Below are 15418 nucleotides of genomic sequence, written 5' to 3'. Positions count from 1 at the left end.
ATATTTGCATAACTAGCTAAGCCAATAACCTGTTGTCCATTCTTTTGAGTGCTTTGCCAAGGCAACTGGAAAGTTGTAGCATCATTTACATGTTTATAGAAGTCCAGCTTTAGAAAGCTTATGGCACAGTTAGTGCAGAAATTGTTAGCATATGACATAGTCACCTGGAGTGGGTAGTGCTAAACCTTAAACAGAGCAGAACAAAGTGAAATCAATTAAGGCACTTGCCAAGTATAAATTGCTTGTATCAGCCTGTGCACCATTCACAATCATTACACAATAGATATAATTATTTATGCTACGGTTGATTATTTTTACTTATATATACATATTATTAGAAATCATTTGCACTACTTTTTCCTGAAAAGTTTCATTACAGAGACACCATGCACACAGACAGTGAAAGATATAGTTAAGCATAACAGGCAAACCACAAGCAGTAAACGATAGGGTTGGGATCAGCTTGACTTGGTTGGCAGATCCAGGATGGGGCATTTGGGGCAAATGTCCCCCCCCCTCACCTTGTGGAAGAACCAGCCATACTTCTGATTAAAATGCTAGATTTCATGTCAGGCCAAGATCAATTTAGCTATAAAACTCATGAAAATATGCAGCATTTATTACAAATTCACCTGAAACCAATGTCAAACTAGCTGTGAAAGTGGTTACCCAGCACCTTCGTGTGTACTAAACGCCTCTAAAAATAATTATCATGTTTTTTAGACCTTCGAAGCCTTTTAACACTTCACAACCATCTGAAAAGGCCAAACTGGCAAATAATTAACAGTGAGACACTTCTAAGAGGTGATTATTTGCTGCTTCAAAACTAACAAGAGAATCTGGATCTCCCAACCACTTACGACTTAGCCTGTTTGTGCCCCTCCCCTTTCCAGCTCCTGGATCCACCCCTGCAGGGCCACCGAGAGAATTTAGGGGGCCCAGGTAAAATTTAAAATGTGGGAACTTATAGCTAGGTAACACCTTTAGTATGTAAAGCATGCCAACCTAGGGGAGTCTGATCCCACCCCAGGGATTCTTTGAAAATCAGACCCTCTGAGATTGAATGTGAGAGTGATTTCAATAGTTTATCATGGTAATGTTTATTTGACTTGTTGTATTAGGGTATATGGATCAAGCTTGAGTAAGCGTTCAGCTAAATATGTACATACCATGATTACCATCTAGGAAATTTTAAACACTATACCATATGATTTAACAGTAACTTTTTCCTGACTGCTGTAATAGGGTGCCTATTCTATTAGAGTCTTGATCTTGATGTAGAAGTCACAGTGTCATATGCCTTATAAGATACATTACAAGTAATGGTTTGCTTCCCTTGAAAACATACTCATTGCTATGGATCATTGCTACTCATTGCTGGCTATTAGATGATATCTCTTGCTGAGGCTTCCTGTGTCTGTATGTTCGTTTTATTGTATGTGTAGAGAATGTAGCTATGGGGCAGCTATATGGCCCCTGGAGGTTCCTTTGGGGCCCCGTAAAAGTGAATCCCAGGGAAAAATTCCTAAGTCCTTCCCCTTCCTCCAATGGTGTCCATGCCATCACTGCTTTTGTTTTCGTTTATTATTCCATTCGAGGCTCACACCATAGAATACTGGGCTTGATTGCCCACTCATTTTTTTTCATTCAGTACCATTTTCAGTGACATGTCTTTTTTGTCTAGTAAGTTTAACATTCCTTTTGCCAGCTTTATATCTTTAATCTTCTTGAATGACTTATTGTACTCATTGGGTGTAGTTTACACAGAGTGATGTATTAGCTGTTATAGCATTTAGGTGACTTGTTTTGCAGTCAGCATAATGTACACATGCAGTGGGTATTAAATAGAAGGTTGGCCTAGACAATTTTCCAACATGTTTGTAGGTAAAAAATGAAATCTAGTGTAAGTCCATTTAATATGTAATGGTTGTGAATAATCTAATGATGTACTGATTAAGGGTAACTACATCAGTTAAAAGAAACTTGTTTCCCACTACAATTCAAAACATACTACACAACAACAAAACAACACCAGTACTAGCAACAAAAAGAAAACAAGAAGTACACAAGCTGATGAAAGCAAAATAATCAGGCATATGTGCCAATAGTTTCATTCCAGTTTCATTCCAGCTTTTAGCACTACTCATCTAGTGTTGTTTTTATTTTAAAAATTACTATTTTGTCCGAATAATCAGTTATCAGAAATTGGATCATACACTGCATGTATACGGAAACCGCAATTCAGTATCTTTTTGCTAACCTTGTACAATCACTGTAGCATCCTGTGTGTCATTATCTACTACATTAGTAGCTACACACTGGTATAGTCCTGTATCACTAGTAGTAGCATTAGTGACAGTGATAACACTACTATTAGATCCTTGTCCATTTGTTGATGTAATTGTGATCACTGATGGGTCTCTGATTGTATATGATGTGCCATTCTGTCTCCACTCTATGGTAGGAACTGGATAACCTGTAGCTGTACAGATGAGTGTAAATGACTGTCCAGCTGTGATATTCTGAGTCTGTGGACTATCCATTATCACTGGTGCCACTATAGGAAGAGAGGAGATCAATAAAATAATTTGAGGGACAATCTGTAAAAACTTGAATACATTTGTATTGTAAAAGATAAAAGTTCACTATTTAGATTTTTTCAAGGGTCCGAAAATTGACAGCCCTGGTCCCTCGCCAAAACTCACATGATCCTTTTTGCATTGTATTTGTTACTGTGCGGAGCCTCCGCCAGGGAGTATAAGGCACAGAAAAATTACAGTTTGCTCAATAGATTGGGTGATTAGCTACAAACTAGTTAAATAAATTATATATGTACTACTTTCACACCTCAGATCAAAGGAAAGCCAGTGCATATACAGTATATCACAAATTGCACTGGCTCAAAATGTTAACGAGATATATGCACTGCTTTAATGAAACATGTGCACTGTTTACAGTGTGTATATCTCGCAAGTGCGTATATATCAGGCAAAGCACTCATGCCTGTGGTATAATTACTACATATATTAAATTACATTTAATTTTGCAAATAACATGTACAATACTACCAATTGTTTTGTTACAATTAAATGTAGTTTCCATATTTCCTAATTTACCTATTATTATATAACTCAGCAATACTGGTATTTAAGCAAACTTCTGTTGGTAAATTAATCCTGCTCAGCATGGGCTAGTAATAACTTGGCACCTGTTTTTGTAATGCAAATTTGATATACACAGTAACATGTATTGTACAACCATGAAATTGGCTTCTAGACAAAAGTATTTTGTAGGATTAAAGTAGGTCAAATTTGTTGTGTCTCCACATCTCAGCATTGACATGTATTTACGTTGGTTCCTAAATTTGTGTGCTTTTATGTGTTATGTTTTTCACAGTGTGAATCTATTGCTGTACATGTAGCTTACCCAAACACTCATTGCCCATCATTACTGTGCCAGGGGGACATAGACATTCAAAACCACCATCAATGTTATTACACAGCAAACCCGACATGCATGGAAGAGTTAAGCATTCATTGATATCTAAATAGAAGACAACACAAAGAATCTACAGCAGTGAAAACGTATAGATTAGCAGCAAATAAGTCGCAATATATAAAGTTGGTATAGGTAAGATCAGTTATTTTACCATTGCAAGTCCTGCCATCACTGTCCAATGTATAACCAGTATTACAGAAACACATAAAGCTGCCATTAGTGTTGGTACAATTTTGACTGCAGACCCCATCAATATCACACTCATTAACATCTGTACGGAATTAATGGCATTAATACATGGAGAATTATAGCACAACCATTACCAATGCATGACACGTTGGCATTATCAAGTAGATAACCTCGTTGACAACTACAAATTTCTATTCCATCTACATCACCACACAACTGGTCACAATTATTGGTAGGAAAACATTCTATTATGACTGTAATATATCATTTGGTGACTGACAGGTTTTGCTGATATTAATAATTACCATTACAAGTGGTATCATCAGGATTTAATTCAAATCCTAGCCTACAGCTACAGTTAAAGGATCCATCAATATTGATGCAATCTTGTTGGCAGTTGTCACTTTGTACAGCACATTCATCTATATCTGTATAAATACAGATACACGTTAATTTTTATACATCTATACTGGTGGAAAAATAATGGTTACCTTCACAGAGTGATGGAGATGTTGAAGAAGGCTGATAACCAGTTATACAAGGACAGGTAAAACTACCAGCTATGTTTTCACATTCTTGTAGTTGTGTACAATTGTCAGTATTATCTGAACACTCATCAATATCTGTGAACATGTAAACAACATGTGGACTGAAATCTTTGAAGTAGCTTTACGAAATTAATAAGAGAACTGAGCGTAACATTCATAACCATTGCATGACTATAGTGCCAGTATCAAGTAGTTACTATGCTGGGCTAGAAAGATGCTTGTTTTGTCCAGAAAGTAAGCTAACAGAAAGAAAATATTGTTCCATTTGATGAATGTAGTAATTAGTAAACAACCACCAGTGAGACCACAGGTTACTAACTAGTAGGTTTCTATTGGATTTAGTAACCTCAGACCTCAAAAGAAATATAACATAAAATTTTCTAAGTGGTGCTAGTTTGATCTTGTCATACCAGTTTTTGTAAAATCTGGTCCTATATAACCTTACATATTCACACATGGCTTGTATGTAATTGAGCAAAAGATAATACTGCATTTTCACAAAGAGTTACATACTTATCCCATCTCATATAGAGGATTAATCCACACAGATTTGTTATACAACTTGCAGGACATCACTACGGGTAAACAGATCAAGAACCTGATGCAACCAAAGGCCAGAAAGCAGGTAATAAGGCAAGAAGAATGCATAAAAAATAATGCGTGTACTGAACTGTATGTAGACAATATTTTATACTGTTAATCCAGTTTGAATATGATTAGACTAGACTAGATTAGATTACTCATTTTTTTCAAAGACATGGGTACACAAAAGGCATATAACCCGCTAACGTGTTCCCCACACAAAGTACATACACATATATGCATGAGAACAAGTTAACAATTACGACGGATAAGACACAAATATGTGGTACGTGATACAAAGCTTAACATGCAAGCTTTTTTATACACATCTTCAATTTATAATAGTTACATACCTTCACATTTGGAGTCAGTGGTCACATATCCATCAGGACAAGTACACTGTGCACCAGACATTGGTGCAGTGTTGTCAATACACATTTGCCCTTCAGGGCAAGAGGTCATGGCACAACCATCAGCATCATTTTCACAAAAGTCTCCCTCATAAGCTACACATAATTAGTTAAAAGAATTTTTATACATGAGCCATATACTGTACAAACCTGAAGGACATTCACAGTTCAGTACAATAAATGGCAGTTCAAGATTCAAAACGCCAGCTTCAGTACAAATTCCATTATTCATACAACCACACAACTGAACACGAGGGCTGAATACTGATGACACGTTTCCTGATCCCATAGCCACAATTGTTATGTTTAGCTCTTCAACCACATCTAATGGCATCCATGTAAGAACATAATCATCATTTGAAGTATTAGTGAGGTATATGTTTGACGGTAAGTCAAACTGCCCATTGACCATAATATTTACACTTGAACTATCAGTAACCGTAAATGAGTATGTAGAGTTGGTGCCAACTGTGGCCAAAAACACTGCTGGAGCAGTTATATTAGGTGGAAAGGTCTCTGTGGAAAGTGACATATAAATTATACTGACCACATAATATGTGTAATACCTAATGTCACAACTTGTTCTATTGCTTGTTCTTCAAATTGCAGGGTATCCATGCCCACATTTGTATCACCAGTCTGGTCAATGTCAAACAAACATTGTGGATTATCCCCACAGATATCAACAAGGGTGCTATTTCCTTCCAGACTGGATCTAATTTCATCCAAAAATGTTGGCATATGGCTGGGATTTGAAAAATCTCTTGCACTTAGACCAGAAGGATAAGTGAAAATGCTTTCACTAGGAGTGATTTGCCCTAAAGGAAAGGTTATTACAACCATTACACAATGTGGATTATATTTGACATACATGATTGCCCAAATGCATGTTTTTCTGCATCAGTTGACTCAACTGGCAACAAAGTTCCATTTCGAAATATCAGGTCATCAGAAATGTTACCATTAAGTGTTCCCAACAATCCTTTAGTTGCGTTGTTAAGTGTTGGAGGTACGTTGAGTACAAAGCTGAGTATCCCATTTGAATAGTTTGCAGTGAGACCAAATCCTGAAGGAAAGTCTACAAACATGGAATTGTTTGTACTTCTCTCAAGGAAATATGTAGAATCAGAAATGTTAGAACCAGTCATAGTTAGTTGAGTTGAAACATCACTGCCATTTATTAATACATCAAATTCTCCATTTGTAACACCCAACTAAATAATGAAAAACATGAATAGTTGATGTGTTACCTTTAAATATGTTCAAGCCTACATTGCTTTTGAGAAATGCTTTTTATGCTCACATGAAGCCATCGAAAGTTTTGTGCACCGGAGCCTTAATGCACAGTGACAGTAGCACACATGTAATTCATGTTCTCTACTTAAAAGTAATAATATTGCATAACACGTTATGTACTTATGTAATGCATTACGCTCAACACTGCATGTCAGTCATTACCGGCATGGAAAAATAACATTAGTGCACACTAAACTACTTGGTAGCCACAGTGACTACACCTTAAAGTAACCTTCTCCTTCACCTCTTCCCAACAAACTAATTACACGATCATCTATTTTTATTTTAGTTTGTGAGTCTTCTATACACAGTAAAAAATAAGTAAATAAATAATCCTACATCAATTGCTTTTTGAGCAATGTTCTGTCTGACTTGCTATATAGCACAATATCCTTCTTGTGCAGAATTTTTCACATTACAATAAAATATCTTCTCTGGCTCAGAAATGTTTGAAAACAATATCAGCTAAAATATATCTAACTTGTTGTTATTACAGTAAAAAGTTTTAACAAGTTATGGACTATATCTGCAAAAGTGAATGACGGATTTGGTTATCCCACAAATGAGTTCAGAAAACCTGTGCATTTCAGAATAGGTGTATCATGCTAAGCAATGCATAATACCAGTGGAAGAATGCATTCAACTTGTGGTTTTATAGGAGTAAACTGCTACATAGCCGTTGCAGTTATGAATACATAAATTACTGTCTAAGAATGTAAATTGGCCAAAACAGCAGTTCTTAATACATTAAATCACAGTTCTCACAATAAAATGTTGCATATATACATATGCAGTTCATTGGGACACAATACATTATACCTGAACTGTAATGTCTTCATGTTGTATAGCAAAAGCAGAAAACACAGTGGCACTGGAGCTTGGTGCTAAGGCAGTTCTACCCTGAAACTCTACATTGATCTCTCCCATAGCTCTCAACAGTACATATTCACCAAGTCCATTGAAGGTGTATGTAAAACCATCAAGTGTGGTAAAGTGGGGATCACCCCAAAACCAAGCTATTAAGGTTAAGCATGAATACAAATTATGTTATAATTAATCAATTTCACTTACATCTTCTTGGTGGTCTGTATCTGGCACAATTATCTGATGGTCGTCTCTCAGTATACAAGCTACATAATCCAACAACATCAGAACAACAGTATGACTTTGGTCTAAAATTGTTCTCTTCATATGATACAAATGCGCGATTCTCAAAGAGTAATAAGGAGCCCCCGACAGCAGGATCAGTAATCAAAGCTCCAAACATAGCTGATTCCAAAGTGTAACAACATTCCCTGTCAGTACCACGTACAAAAGGAAATCTGAATGAAGGAAATCTTAAAGAATAGCATATTAAGTTATTTCTGAATGACAACAGAGAATAACGACGGTCAAAAAAAGTTTGGAATAGAGAACATGGGCAAGATGGTGTAACAAAGTTTAGTAAAGTTACATTTTCATTAAATCGTTCTATATCTGAAGAATACCACTCCACACACATTCGCTTTTGTGTTTCAACAAAACTTTGAGAAACACTGATTTGGTACAGCACATTTCTATCTCTACATGCTATCTCATTAGCATCACTTTGTCCAGTAAGGGGATGATTCATGAAGGTGGCAGTAGAAGGTGAGTTAAATCCAATTGTAGGAAATGTAAATCTACCAGTCCACTCAATTGAATTACATTCATATATAAAAAGTGCATAAGATTCTTCCAAGTTAGTAATCACTACTGCCTGGTAAGTGTTGGTCTAAATAAATCACAAAAGATATATTTGTGACACAAGTCAAGAATGATAAATATACATATTCTGTAATAGTGTACCTGTACAAGGAATGGATCATCATCTGAGGCACTACTACTGCCATGAGGATAAGGGTGAACACCTTCCCACTCTGCCAATATCATTAGACTTCCTTTAAAATCTGAAGACATGTTGCACTCTCTTATATAGAGACTGACATAATTCAGTAAATAGTCTCCATAAGGTCCAGTAGCTTGTAGCTGAAACACTTCATAAGACACATTGCCTTCTCTACGAATGTCGTTATCAGTCCAATAAGGAGCAACCACATGAAAATTTCTCACTCTACTGAATATGCCTCCAGGAAAAGGCTCAGGAATCCAGAATAAAAATGGCTGACCAAATGAGATTATTCCATTAGTCCCAACCTAAACAATAATAGTGAAATCGACATGGCTATAATACTAAGCAGTTGATTAGTGTAGTGACTATTATTCTATCAGAATAGCTGACTGCTCTATTAGAGTATCACAACTTTTACAAATTCAAGTAGTGGCCTGCAATGCCAAACTTGCTAGAGTCTACACTAAGCCACCAGTGGTGCAAAATATCTTTGATGAGGTAAGAAAAATGGCGACATGGGTGGGGATGAGAAACTAATAATTAAGTTTATGTGGCCTTATACCAGTAATTGTATTGCCAGTTAATGAGTATATATGTGTAGCCCTTGTTGCATACATTTGTAACTTAGCATTTAAAATTATATAATGAAGTGTTTTACAGCACTCAGTGAAACAAACAAACTGGCAAAGGAAGAAAATTTTACCCATTCCAAGATTCTAAACTACAGGGTACCCAGTAGTGAGGTACTACATTCAGCTTTTCCCCAGGAGTGATAGATCCATAGGTAAACATTAATCTTACAGTTGTGCTGTATAGTATGAGTATTAATGTTACACACTTACATAAGCTAAGGTGTGGATCTCTGAGCCAAATGGAAATCCAGATGGCAATGATACCGGTTCTGAAGCTGCATCTGCCCTGTCATTTCTAATAAATTTTCTGTTATCACCAAACTCCAGAAAATCCAAAACACCTGTTAGTAAATAATCATTCTCTACGTATTCATATAAGACCTGTATGTTCTGCAGAGCATATTGTACTACATTGGAATAGCTACATTGGTAAATACATTATGTCTTTAGAGACTAACACGAAACATGTCAACATCCATCAAACTGTAGACTACTACAAGCTAAGTGTACCTTATTAAGTACTGTAAAAATGTCCAGTATAATACAACCAACTTGAACTATCACATTACTAGCTTCCTCTCTAATGATATCTTTTTATATACTTGCAGCTTTTAACATATGCTCTAAAGTTTTTAAATTAGATTCAAGATTTCTATAATATCAAGATATATGGTACTGGGTTGTGTGGCCCAAGAAGCAGCACTGTCACACCGTGGGTATATTGACAGGAAGAAAGAGTACATGCAACATGCATTATGGGTCTGGGTCTACCATTGAATCAATGTCAGTTGCTACATTACAATGACTTCAAAAGCATGCAGTGTGACTCGTGTTTTCTAACAAGACTGGTCATATCTCTGGCTAGTATCAAAAGCTGCAGTGGCTTACATTTACCCAACTTATTCACTTTCACTTGGATTGCGTTATGTTCTATCAATATCATGCATCCAAAGGAATCAAGTTTACCCTACAACACTAGAACTCCACCTTACTTTTCACATCCCGATTGTCTCAAACCCAGAAACATGCAAGACAACAAGGCACCATAAAACCTGTTTGTTGGTAAAGTGTACTAAATCAAAATAGGGTACTATTGTTATATTTTGCAAATTTATCAGCTGATGACATTAGATTGTGACTGTTCTATTAGAGTAGTGACTGCTCTATTAGAGTATCTCAATCTTAGCACAAAAATTCAAACTTATTTACCTCACTTTCTTCACAGTGTACAGTTTATAACTGCATAGTCCATTTACTAGCTTATTGGCTTTCTGTATTTCTGAATACAGTGTGAATGCATGATTTCTGTTTCTGGTGTCAATATAGTCCTGTAGGTCCAAAGGAAGCAAGAGAAGGACCAGGAGGGGAAAAGCTCCCCTTAGCTCCCCTCAGATCTGCCCACACTATAGAGAGTTCAACTATGTCACACGTCATCCTGTAGAGAGCTCAGCTACAAACAAGTCACCATGTAGAGAGTTCAGCTACATTACAAGTCATTCTGTAGAGAGTTCAGTCATGTAACAATAGAGAGATCAGTTAAAAATAAGTCACTTTTTAAGAGAGTTCAGTTATAACCAAGTAACCCTGTAGAGTGTTCAAATATATAAAATGTCATCTTGCATAATAGTAGCATGAATGGATGTGCAAAATAATAAAACATCTGACATGTACCATTATTGAACTATGCATTGATATATATAACATCAGGTAGACTTCAATTATGCTACAATTAACTGTAGTTAGGATATACCCAAATGCATGACATAAATTTAGGAGTTCTATCTATTCCCATGCATGACTTAAAAACTGTTGACTACAGCGATAGAAGCATTTTGCATCACCCACATTATATATGTCTGCTGTAGAAATATTCCTTCCTCAATAATAAACATATTACATCAATTCCAAACAATAAAATTCCTTAAGTATCCTTCATGTTTGCATGAATGCTCTATTAGAGTGTAATTGACTGCTCTATTAGAGTATAGGTTGATGATTGTGTTTTATATGGAGTAATTAAATCACCTCAAGACCGTATTGTCTTACAACGAGACCTCAACCATCTTGTCCAGTGGACATATAGCTACCTGGCAGATAAAGCTAAACATTGAGAAATGTGTAGCAGTGACCTGTACCAGATCACCTGCTTCAACCTCCCACAGTTTACTATATCTCAGAGCGTGCCTTAGAGACCATCCGAGGTTGAAACAAATTACCCCACTGAATTATTGAATCTGATTCACTCAATGAATTTTCTTGATTATTTTCACTGACAACCAAGGCTGAACCTAGCTACTTATTATTTTATGTATATTAATTATAATTATGTCTTATTTGTGTAGCTACCTATTTAGTTATTGTACATTGTTGTACTGGAGCTGTAATGTTTCAGCTCTCTGGGATACTATCAGCAACAAGCTGCCTATCCCAGTCACAAATCAATCAATCAGAGCATTCAATCATACTTATGTAGTGACTGTTCTATTAGAGTATCTCAATTTTTCATGCAAATGTTAAAAGATGCAGTTGCTCAACTTTAAACAAAGCAAATCCTATACTTTTTTTACTGCGATATGATTTACTGGCTGTTGTATCATAAGTTTTGCTAGTATAACACTTATTATGATGATTATGATAATGATGATTGGCATGAGTCAATCATACTAGTCTGCTCGCAGACTGCCTGGGGGTGAAACTAAGTTCATACTACACTGATTGATATGAAAATGGCTCCGATTTGATGCAATAGCTACTAGACTGAGCCGCAAAGTGTTGCAACAATAGTATGGTGCTAATGCTCTAATAGAGCACATGTTTTTGCTTTTGCTGAAATCATCTAATAGAACACACATAGAATGTTCTAGAACAAGACACACGGTAGTGTGTCGTGTGGCCAAGAAAGCCGGCGACCACACCATGAGTATATTAACAGGATGAAAGAAAACAGCTTTTTTATGTGTGTATAGCTTATGGCCCCTTCTCCAAAGCACACCATTTTTTGCATTATAGCTGTCCCCCAGGTAGCATACACCACACAGCAAAATTTGATTAAATTCATAAAAACCATTTGCGTGATATGGGTGTTCTTTCTTCTTATGCTGTATTGGGGCTACAGGGACTTTGATTTATTTTCACACACTTTGCAAAAATTGCTATAAAATGCAAATGTGTAACTTGATTGCCTCGATCTTTGGCACAAATGAAGAGCATGTAATGGTGGATTCATGTATCAAGTTTGTTGTGAATCTGAGTAACATTAAAGGAGTTATGAGCATTTATTCACGTAAAAAAGATTAAACTTCTGTCACGGCTACAGGATAAACTGAGTATAGAAATAACTTTAAAATTGGTGTGTAGATAGGTTGATCATCGTAGCAGTGCCTTTTGATAGATTGAATACCAATAGAGTTACAGTGACAAAGTTATAAAGCAACAACCAAGCAAGTGTAAAATCATGGGATCGAGATACTCTAATAGAGTAGTCACCACGGGGTAAAAAAAGTGTACAAAAAATGTCGAAAAAAAACTTACCAGAATTCGAACCAGGGACCTCTATACCTAACACCTGCATTCTGATCACCTTACTTAATTTCTGCTTTATAGATGAAATTTCTAGTTGAAATCTGCTTATAATAAGACATTTGTAATTTCATAGATCTACCAATAGAAGTACTAGATTGTTGTAGAATACTCTATGTATGTTCTATTAAAAGTCCTCAAAAAATGTGCACTCTATTAGAGAATAACAATAATATTATCAAATATTGAGTTAAATCATGCAATGAAATATGCTTATAAGTCTGTCTTCCAATAATTATAATTGTACCTACATAGAAAAGAAGAAATGTGAGTAAAAACAAACCTCAAAGTCAGTCATAGGCTGGTTTTGGGGCTTTATAAAGTACAAAAAGAAGTGAAATCCACACAAAAACAGCCAAGCTGTGAAAAAATGATGCGGCCTTACAAAGCCTGGGTGAAAAAAGTTGTGAAATCAAAGGTGGAGGCAAAGAAATGGCTGCAATGATGTTCATGCTAAAAAATTTCAATAATGGCTGTGTGCATTGTTAAAATTTATTAGCATTAACATCATTTTTTTAATTGTGCCAAACATCGATACAATGGAGTTACAAGTTTGTGTTTTATAGCAATTTTTGCAAAGTGTGCAAAAAGAAATCGAAGCCCCTGTAGCCCCCTTACGGCTTAAGAAGAAAAAAACAAAGAAATTAAAATGAAACTTTGGCCACTCATATCTCAGAAACGGCTAGGGTGATTTCCTTCAAATTTGGTATGTGGTGTGGCCTACCTGGCGGACACTTCTGTAGTGAAACTAGCTCCAATCAGATAAGGGGGGGATCACGGAGCTACAAAGGTGTGAAAATCATGTTTTCTTTCTTCCTGTGAATATACTCACTGTGTGGTGCACAGGCTTCTTGGGCCACACGACACACTACCGTGTGTCTTGATTCTATAATCAGTATGAATAAATATTGTATACATTAAAGATCATGAAGATTTGGGCTTTTCTGGCCAAAGATATCATCCTAAAACCAGTCTCGCAATACCTTCATGGCACTTTAGCAGTAGTGGTCAAGCCAAAAAGTACCTTCAGTACTACCTGAAATGCTTCAGAGATGCTGCTAAGAAATTAAAAAAAAAATTTAGTGGAATTTTCCACTGACTAACTGACTGACTAATGCCTTCAGACAAGCATAATTCAATAATGGTTAAAGATACAGGCTTGATTTTTCACTATTTTGATGTTGCTTCAGCCCGATGGTGCCTTTTGGCATACCACAGTATGTAGAATGCTTGCATCGTGGACTTACCTTTGCTCTCCTTTGTGTCTCATTTCTTTTTGTTGGCAATCCCAAGGTCTCATATCATGGTAGCTTGATGGCTTTCCTACGTTTGTAAATGGGAATTGTCTGTATTTCCATGGAGCCTGGATTGATTGCAGAGGTACTTCTCTTACTGTTATTTGTTTGTAATGCTGTGTAATGGGCGGAACATAGATGAAAGTGAAGCACAATGACCATTTTCACTTTTGAGTCAATTGAGGCATGTAAATCGTGTGGTTGATTGTAGAGACACTTCTCCTACTGTCCTTCATTTGTAGCACTGTGTAGCGGGCTGAACATAGTTGAAAGCAAAGTGTAATGGCTACTTCCTATTTGAGTCAGTAATTGATAGTTGGGGCATGTGTTCAGATGAAACATTAACTCTGGTGCCATTCTTTTTTTTGATGCAGTATGCGTGGGTTCATTAGTCATAATAATGTTACACACCTGCAGATATACTAGTGGACAATTCAGTCATGGGTATAGACTGAAGTAGGGATTAGATGTCTACTAATTTATCTGCAGGTGTAGGTGACCTCCCTTGTTTCCCAACTTTTTTCTATGATCACTAATTGAACTTAAAATTGCTAATATTTTCTTGTACTTGTACTCAATAGAAGTAACACAAGTCGAGATGTGAAATCTCCTACTCTTAATAACAAGAAAATTACGATGAGGATGATACAAAAATAGTTACTGGACAATACATTCCAAACAAGAATGATTGTGTAATTCATGGCTAAAATAGTGAAACTATCCCTACACATAACTAGTCACCACACATGTTTTAATACATTTTGTAGTTTCTTCTGTGCACTTCACTACTTGATTTATATGTTACACACCTTTTCCACATGTAGCACTGGTGCCATTAAACATTCCATCACTTTGACAGGTCCTCATGGTATCACCAGCCTGTATCTCATAAAAAGTGTTACAAAATGTATAACAAGTATCTTCATAAGAAAGAACTCCATCATCTCCCAGTGAACAGTTAATCATTCCATTCATAGGATTAAGTGGCATTGAGCAACGTACTGCAGGAAAATGATTTGAATTAATACTGTGTAATTTAAACACCCACACAGTTTACCTCTACTACACATAGCCTCAGATCCATTGAACATCCCATCACTTTGACAAGTCCTCATGGCATTACCAGTTAGCATATACCCAGTGTCACACGTAGCAGTACAAGTGTCTTCATAAGAAAGAACTCCATCATCTCCCATTGAACAATTGATCATTCCATTCATAGGATTAGGTGGCATTGAGCAAGGTACTGCAGGAAAATGATTTGAATTAATATTGTGTAATTTAAACACCCACACAGTTTACCTCTATTACACGTAGCCTCAGTTCCATTGAACATCCCATCACTTTGACAAGTCCTCATAGCATCACCAGTTAGCATATACCCAGTGTCACATGTAGCAGTACAAGTGTCTTCGTAAGAAAGAACTCCATCATCTCCCAGTGGACAGTCAATCATTCCATTCATAGGATTAGGGGGCATTGGACAGGTAACTACATTAAAATTACTTTGACCAATTTA

The 15418-nt window shown here is 36.3% G+C and overlaps 1 protein-coding gene across 1 annotated transcript in view; it reads right to left on the bottom strand.

Annotated features, from left to right (window-relative positions):
* The window catches only part of LOC136254968 (uncharacterized), a 51747-nt gene that overhangs the window by 17291 nt on the left and 19038 nt on the right, over positions 1-15418 (bottom strand). The window contains exons 19-35 of the mRNA XM_066047688.1: positions 15202-15390; positions 14957-15145; positions 14709-14900; positions 9236-9366; positions 8351-8698; positions 7595-8276; positions 7343-7539; positions 6099-6441; positions 5794-6045; positions 5378-5743; positions 5171-5323; positions 4179-4310; positions 3993-4115; positions 3822-3941; positions 3650-3769; positions 3427-3543; positions 2261-2557 (exon numbers count right to left, since the gene is read on the bottom strand). Of these exons, the coding sequence (XP_065903760.1) occupies positions 2261-2557; positions 3427-3543; positions 3650-3769; positions 3822-3941; positions 3993-4115; positions 4179-4310; positions 5171-5323; positions 5378-5743; positions 5794-6045; positions 6099-6441; positions 7343-7539; positions 7595-8276; positions 8351-8698; positions 9236-9366; positions 14709-14900; positions 14957-15145; positions 15202-15390 (3951 nt within the window). The remainder of the gene's footprint in view (positions 1-2260; positions 2558-3426; positions 3544-3649; positions 3770-3821; positions 3942-3992; positions 4116-4178; positions 4311-5170; positions 5324-5377; positions 5744-5793; positions 6046-6098; positions 6442-7342; positions 7540-7594; positions 8277-8350; positions 8699-9235; positions 9367-14708; positions 14901-14956; positions 15146-15201; positions 15391-15418) is intronic.

This window comes from Dysidea avara, chromosome 5, assembly GCF_963678975.1.
Source record: "Dysidea avara chromosome 5, odDysAvar1.4, whole genome shotgun sequence".
Lineage (NCBI taxonomy): Eukaryota > Metazoa > Porifera > Demospongiae > Dictyoceratida > Dysideidae > Dysidea > Dysidea avara.
The sequence above is the reverse complement of the archived record's forward strand: the minus strand, read 5'-3'. Positions and strand labels throughout refer to the sequence as shown.